Source organism: Chiloscyllium plagiosum, chromosome 7, assembly GCF_004010195.1.
Source record: "Chiloscyllium plagiosum isolate BGI_BamShark_2017 chromosome 7, ASM401019v2, whole genome shotgun sequence".
NCBI classification, from domain to species: Eukaryota; Metazoa; Chordata; class Chondrichthyes; order Orectolobiformes; family Hemiscylliidae; genus Chiloscyllium; species Chiloscyllium plagiosum.
The window spans coordinates 20,676,172-20,684,223 of NC_057716.1; the positions used below are offsets into that span (position 1 = coordinate 20,676,172).

The window sequence follows — 8,052 nt, forward strand, 5'->3', positions numbered from 1 at the left end:
CCTCTCTCTCTCTCTGTGCATGCCCTCTCTCTCTCTCTCCCTGTCTGCCGTAGAGGGATTACAGTAAAGGCTATAGCAAACTGCAATGGCTCGATTGTCTCCTCAGGAGGGACTGAGCAAACTGGGCCTATTTTCTCTATAGACTTTAGAGAAATTAGAGCTGATCGCATTGGGACGTGCAAAATTCCTGTCAGGCTCAACTGGACAGTGGAAGGATTTCCCTTGGTGGCCGAGGTTGGGGGTGGGGGGTGTGGAGCGGAGGGAAGAGATCTTCCAGGAACGGATTTGAAAACAGGAATGAGAGTCTCCTGCTTAACCAGTGGCTGTTGTAGGTCAGAAAGCACAGGACAGAGGAGGACAGAGGGGAGTGGGACAAGGCGAATTGCTCCCGCAGAGGGCCAACACAGACACAAGAGGCCGAGTGGACTCCTGCGCTGTAAACTGTCCGGTGTGTGAACGGCACTTTTTTGTACCAATTCAGATCAGGGCAGCAATGGGTGCTGTGGAGTGCCGTGATGCAGTCTGCACTGTGGAATTTATTAGAGGCGACTGACAAAAGCTGTCTGGATTTCTGTACTCGTGTTTAAAAATAGCCCGAGATATTGCACTTCCCCTGTACCAGCTTGAGTTAGACTTGCTGTTGTAACCTCTGTTGCCCATTTATATTTTGAGAAATATACAGATACAGTGGTCTTAAATGTCAACCATCTAAGTCAAGGATGTAGTTGGTGCTACAACGTTTCACTGATTCCTCTGTTCCAGGTGAGAATCAGGGATGCAGAGCTTGGATCTTGCTGAAGAGAGGGATGTGTTGCTGAAGTTTTGCACGTTGCACTCATCAGGCTGAATATAACACAACTTCAAACAAGCACAACTGCTTCTTGCACAGGAGATAAGGCCTTGGCTTTGCTGTTGAGAAAAGAATGAGGAGCTCTCGGCTGCCCAGAGGCACACCCTTTTCTCCTGCGGTGCAAATTGTTGTGATTGTTTGCAGTTTGGCATTCTTGCATTAGTCCTGATGAGCGCAGAAGTGACACATCTCTCTATCCAGCTCGTTGCATGGAAGGTACAGAGAACTACAGGCTGTTCGGGACTCTGCAACCTTTATACATACCTCCGCTTGTAAATGCTGCCCCAAACTCTGACCCGTGTATACACTGTACATGCCAACATTATCACCATCCCATATTTGAAACAGAGCAGGGAGTCCTTCTGTCCTGGCCAATATTAATCCCTCAATCACCATCTCAAGACAACACAGTAAATCTGCTCATTGTCACATTGCTTGTTTGTGGGAGTTTGCTGTGCTCCAATTGGCTGCCACATTTCTGAATGTCTAAGAAGAGTAACTATGTTTTGAAAGCTGTGACTTGCTTTGGGATATCCAGTGATCGTGAAAGGCACTACAAAAATGCAACTCTTCCTTTCTTTTCTGTTTCACCACACTTGGCAAAAATCATTGCACAGAGCTCTATAATCAGCAGCTAGACCCAGGGCAGAGCTCCTTCATTCTGGGACGTGAAGTGTTGCCTATGTTTGGTCTGTTCTCCAGGAACGCTCAGTATAATTGGTTGTGAATTCCCCGTGCCAGACCTGCCGTCACTTTGGGACTGAGATGGTGGTGATCATCTTTGCAGTATCCACTTGGAAAGCCCCATGGTATTCCAGACCTTAGCAAACGTCTTGGTAAATGTTAATGACTAACAGTGCATTAGTGGCCACAAGCCTGCTACCGCACTGCGTGTTTGCAAAATTCAACACAACCACAGACTTCTACGAAGAATGGAAGAACTTGCATTTATATAGCATCCTTCCATGTGCTCAGAAGATCTGAAAGCACCTTGCCAACAGCTTCAGGTCTTGGCTGTGGCTCAGAGGGTAGTATTCTCACCTCAAGGTCAGAAGGGCAGGAGTGCAAGTCTCACTCCAAGGAATTGAGACCGTTACGCAGGGAGCGCTACAAGTCCATCAGAAGTGCTATCTTTCAGACGAGTTGTTAAGACAAGAATCTGCCTGCTCTTTCTGAAGAGATAAAAGGTACCACGTCTCGGAATCATGGAGGAGAGTTCTGCCTGGTGTCCTGGCCAATATTTATCCCTCAGTCAGCAGTGACTGAAACAGGCGCACGATCCCATCACCACTTGTGGGATCTTGCTGTGCGCAGTCTAGCTAGTTCCTTTCCGACCTGATAACAGGGACCATGCTCTGAGACATCAGTGACTCATTGTGCTGTAATGTTATTCCCACAGTGATATCCCTGCCCAGTGCCCACTGCACCAGCCTGGTGTGTGTAAGGGATATCCCTGCGCAAGGCCCACTGCACTGGCCTGGTGTGTGTAAGGGATATCCCTACCCAGGGCCCACTGCACCGGCCTGGTCAGTGTAAGGGATATCCCTGCCCAGGGCCCACTGCACCGGCCTGGTGTGTGTAAGGGATATCCCTGTCTATGGCCCACTGCACCGGCCTGGTGTGTGTAAGGGAAATCCCTGCCCAGGGCCCACTGCACCGGCCTGGTGTGTGTAAGGGATATCCCTGCGCAAGGCCCACTGCACTGGCCTGGTGTGTGTAAGGGATATCCCTGCCCAGGGCCCACTGCACCGGCCTGGTGTGTGTAAGGGATATCCCTGCGCAAGGCCCACTGCACTGGCCTGGTGAGTGTAAGGGATATCCCTGCGCAAGGCCCACTGCACTGGCCTGGTGAGTGTAAGGGATATCCCTGCGCAAGGCCCACTGCACCAGCCTGGTGTGTGTAAGGGATATCCCTGCCCAGGGCCCACTGCACCGGCCTGGTGTGTGTAAGGGATATCCCTACGCAAGGCCCACTGCACTGGCCTGGTGAGTGTAAGGGATATCCCTGCCCAGGGCCCACTGCACCGGCCTGGTGAGTGTAAGGGATATCCCTGCGCAAGGCCCACTGCACCGGCCTGGTGTGTGTAAGGGACAGCGCCCCAAAGAGGCACTCTGCAGTCACCCAGACACAACACAGAATGCAGCAATTTCCGAGCACAATCTCACTGGTGTTTACTCTATCAGTGGTTGCTTCTGCTCCTGACGTGTATCACTCCTGGGGAGCACCGTTTCGGGGATTCCTTTCCTGTTCATTGCCATCTGCTCTGGCCTTGCATCGTCGCCCCGTTCTTTGTGACCCCTAGCCAGCCATAAACGGTGCCTTTGCTTCTCCCTGTGCCATTCCCACCCTGGTCTTTACAATCCTGCCCTTCTCTCTGAGCTATTCCAGTTTAAACGAAGGGGTTTTGACCCGATGTATCGGACAGGACTTTCACCAGTCGAGGTGGTACCGCGATCCAGGAAAATTCTCAATCTGCCAGAGTTCTTCTGTTACAAACACGTGCTGTTCGGTCTGGGGAAGGTGGGATGGATGGATGGATGGGGGCACTGGGTAGGCCTGTCCTGGTGAATGAGTGAGGCTGGTGACAAGGCCCGTTCTCAGGTCTCTGAGATTCTTCCCAGTTGTGTTAGAAGCCTTCACCCCTCCACCTAACACCCCACCTCCCCCATCATGACTCTGTCTACCTTCTGTGCCAACCCCTTCCCCCCCCCCCCACCCGTAGTCACTTCCTCTCCCACATCACCTCGCCACCTTCACCCTCATCCCGTGCCAAAGGGCCGCCGGGAATCTTGGAATCAGGCCCTGTGCGCCACAGAGTAGTTGCCACTTGTTGAAGGTCCAGGCCGTGATCTCTGTGTCCCTGCCCGCGTGGCTGCTGCCCGACCCGCTGGGCACCTTGCACCGTAGGCTGTTAGAATTCCAGCATTCGGCTGTTCCTCCTGGTTACAAATCCGTCTTTGATACTCACTGACCATGTTGGCGACCACGATAAAGGAAATGGCGAGCGTGCAAGGGTTCAAATGAGGAAACTAACTCGGGGGCGCGAAGGTGGAGTCGATGAATGGGGTTAAGTGCAGTGGGGCCCACAGTGCGGCTTTTACGATATCCACCTGTCTCCGCAGCTCGAAAACAAAGGCCTGTTTAAATCCAGTCCCACATCCACATTCCGAGGGACAATGTCCTGCTTTGAGGCTGATTGAACCACTTGACCCAAGTCAGTTCAAAGTGTGGATTGTGCTGTTCAGTCTGTGCCAGCCCAGATCGCATAACTCTCGGTTGCTAGGAGCTGACAGGCCTGAGTTTGAACTCAACTCAATTCTCCTGGTTTCCTCTCCTTTGCATCGATTGTCTATCAGGGTCTTAAAAGGTGATGGGTTTCAGAATGACTTCAGAGACTGGGGAATGTAACCTAAATGGACACTGTCTTCCCAGCGATGTACCGAAGGAAGGCCTGCACTGTCCAAGGGCCTGGCTTTCAGCCGAGATGTTCCACAGAGGCCAGTCCAGCTGTACTCCCGCGGTACTCTTCAGAGCAGGGAGTTCTCTTCATGGGTCCTGCTCAGTGTTCACCGTACAAGCCATGTACCTGAAGCAGATTGTCATTATCCCATGGTTGTCACATTGCACCAATCGGCTGCCACCTTACCTTTCAGAAACTATCACATCTGAACTGACGATGAGTCGCCACGCCTGGAATCTCAACTCTGCTTCCTACCCACAGATTTGCTGAGTTTGCCCAGACCTCCAGCACCTGCAGTTCTTTCTTCTGTTTAAGTGCATTGGGCTGTGCTGTTGTCGGAAGGCGCTATAGAAATGGAATTTGTTTTCTCCACTCAGACGCCAATTCCTTTTGGAGAATCCTGTTTTCCTCGTTAACGCCCATGTTCCCTCCCCTCCCTCCTCCCTTTCTCTATTCTTCCTTCAGCCCTGTCCCCCCCAATTCCTCCTCTCCTTTGTTCCTTTCCTCCATCAATCCCTTCCGTCTCTCCTTCCCTGTCACTACTCCCTTCTTCATGCTTGCCTCCCACACCCCCCCTTCCTTTCCTTCCCTTCTACCATAGGACAAAGGCCGTGAAACGTAGGCGAGGCCCATTGAATTTGCTCCACAATTCGATGAGATCGCGGCCGATCTGATTGCCCTCAACTCCACGGCCTTGCCTTTTCCCCATGCCCCTTTCTGACTTAAAAACCTATTTATCTCAGCCTTGAGAGATACTCAAGGACCCAGTCGCCATCTGTGGGAGAGAATTCAACAGATTCACTTCCCCCCCGAGAGGGGAAACTCCCCCTTGTCTCTGTGTTAAGTGGAAGACCTGTTCTGCTGAGACGATGCCCCCTGGTGCTCCACTCTCTGAGTGAAGACAGCCTCTCAGCATCTACCCTGTCAAGCCCACTGAGACGTTTCAATAAGGTCGCCTCTCATTCCTCCGAACTTCAGTTAGGACAAGTCCAACCGACACAGCTCGTCCTCATAAGACAGTCCCTCCATATTCCAGAGTGAAGTTTCTCTGTCCTGCTTCCCGTGTCAATCCTGATGAAGAACTTAATGCTTGAAACGTTGACTCTCCAGCTCCTCGGATGTTGCCTGACCGGCTGTGCTTTTCCAGCACCACGCTTGTTGGCACAGCCTCCACTGTCAGTATACCTTTCCTTAGGTAAGGGACCCAAACCTGTTCACTTTATCCTAGCCTTGGTTTGACTAGTGCCTTGTATAAGACCTCCATAATTTTGTATTCCATCCCCTTTGAAATATCCACCTGCCTTCCCTCAAACTTGCGGAATGTGTATGCTAATGTTTTGCGAGTCGTGCACAAGGATCCCTCAAACCCGACAGTTCTGTCACTCCTAGCTGGTTGAAACCTTTCAGCAGAACCTCCTTTCCAGTCCTTTCAATGTTACTGGTAGCAACTGGACACCTGCCCTCCCCTGTCCGAGTTCCCCTCCAGCCCAGAGGAGATGTACTTAACCCAGGCAGCCAACCCAGCTATCAGACTTGCACTGACAGCTGCAGAGCACGGTATGTATCCCGCGAGCCAAGTTTTCACCTGCCACTCCAACACGGTTAATTCCACCGCCCACCTGAATACCTCCCTGCATCACGGTATCATGCTCAGTGCATTCATCCTCCATGTACTCCACCCTCTCATCTCCACAGCGCACAGGAACTTTGTCACTGCGGAGGCTCCTTGTGACCCCTGACCTGTCTCAGTTACAATCACACCACCCCGACCTGGATCACTGACCTAGTTTGAATTGAATCTCCGAGGTCTGTCCGCATCCTGGAACAAAGCATCCTTGTACCTTTGCCCTTCCCTGACGTGGTGCACTGTCGTTTTCCAGCTCTGAAGTTGCTCAAGCTGGAAATGTTGACTACAGATGTGTTCCCTATGGATCACCTTGGTGTTCAGAGGCTCCCAAGTGCTACAGCTGCAACACATCACCCGGCCTACCAGCTCGAGTGTATTTTATTTAAATAATAAACCACTCCGGTATCCCTGCCCTTTACACTTACAGAATTCCTACTTTGAACACTTCATTATATTTTCCCCTTCTTGATGTACCTCTATCAATCTCATATCTAACAAGTTATTTTGAAGAGAAGGGGGAAACATTAGAGATCAAAACACAAACTAATGGCTTTATTTTTGCTTTGAAGACTCAAAGTACTCACCAATCCTATTCATCAATCAGCTGCAGTGATTCAGTTCGCTCCCTCTGCTGCTAAATGCCTTAAGATGCTTCACTCGAGCGCTCCATTGTAAGTCACACTCCAATGCTAAGTCACACTAAGCTGGCTATTTATATGTGCTCCGCACACAAATGGCCACTCTGAGTTACTCACTGAGAATCCAGTGATTGTCACTTCTTAAACTGGGCTGCAGTTTCAACGTACCCACCAAAATCAGCCCATTGAAGGCTCACAGTGACGGAATTTTAAACTGCAAATTTTACTGCAATACCAACTACAAATTACAGTCTAAATTACACAAAATTGGTTTTGCATAAATTAGAGATTAAAATGCTTTCTTATCCAACACGTGCACATGCTGAGGCCAAGAGTCTTCTCTTAACTCCTTCCTTCTCATTGCCCCTCTGACCTTGCCCTCTGTATCTCCTTCCCCTCTCTATCCTCTCCTCCCTTTCAGTTGCTGGAGTGAATGCTGTGGATGGTATTACATTTTGGAGATATTGTATTTGGGATTGACAGTTACACCAGAGAAAGAAAGTGGTTAAGACATTGCACTATGGAGCCCCTTGCCAACTCCCTTTTGGTATCCTTCGATAGAAACTCGCTTCTTGAACAAACTCTGCTTTATTTACAGGTGACACCTCCTACGCACCATCTCCCAGAACACGCACCAGTGCGGCCCCCTCCCCTCACAATCGAACGACAGCATACCAGACCAGCTGAGGAGGGGAGCAGACGGATACAGGTCTCAGGAACAGACAGAGGTAGGAGTTCATCACTGGATTCCAGACACAGTTCCCCTTCAACAACCTCACTCTCATTTCAGTCTGTCACAGAGTGGGTGGCTCCATCACAGCCCCAGAATCCACTCCAACCCATCACCCCCTCGCTCACCCATCCCTCCCGCTCCCCATACAGCTCTGACAAGTGGAATATCTGAGGGACAGTGCCGAGGGAGTGCCACACTGTCGGAGGGTCAGCGCAGAGGGATTGCCGCACTGCCAGAGGGTCAGTGCCGAAGGAGTGCCACACTATCAAAGTGTCAGTACTGAGGGAGTGCCACACTGTTGCAGGGTCAGTGCTGAGGGGGTGCCACACTGTTTGAGGGTCAGCACCGATGGAACGCCACACTGCCTGGGGATCAGTGCCAAGGGAGTACCATGCTGTCAGAGGGTCAGTGCAGTGGGAGCGCTGCATTATCGGACAGTCAGTACTGAGGTAGTGCTACACTGTCATAGGTTAGTAATGAAAGAGTGCTGCATTGTCAGAGGGTCAGTACTGAGGGAGCGCTGCATTGTCAGAGGATCAGTACTGAGGGAGTGCTGCACTGTCAGAGGGTCAGTACTGAGGGAGTGCTGCACTGTCAGAGGTCAGTACTGAGGGAGCGCTGCATTGTCAGAGGGTCAGTACTGAGGGAGTGCTGCACTGTCAGAGGGTCAGTACTGAGGGAGTGCTGCACTGTCAGAGGGTCAATACTGAGGGAGCGCTGCACTGTCAGAGGGTCAGTACTGA

The 8,052-nt window shown here is 51.2% G+C and overlaps 1 protein-coding gene across 3 annotated transcripts in view; it reads left to right on the forward strand.

Moving 5' to 3' along the window:
* Positions 1 to 8,052, forward strand: part of col18a1a (collagen type XVIII alpha 1 chain a) — a 304,262-nt gene that overhangs the window by 189,384 nt on the left and 106,826 nt on the right. For all 3 annotated transcript variants that reach the window (XM_043693212.1, XM_043693211.1, XM_043693210.1), the window contains one exon: positions 7,175 to 7,304. In XM_043693212.1, coding sequence (XP_043549147.1) covers positions 7,175 to 7,304 — 130 coding nt within the window. The remainder of the gene's footprint in view (positions 1 to 7,174; positions 7,305 to 8,052) is intronic.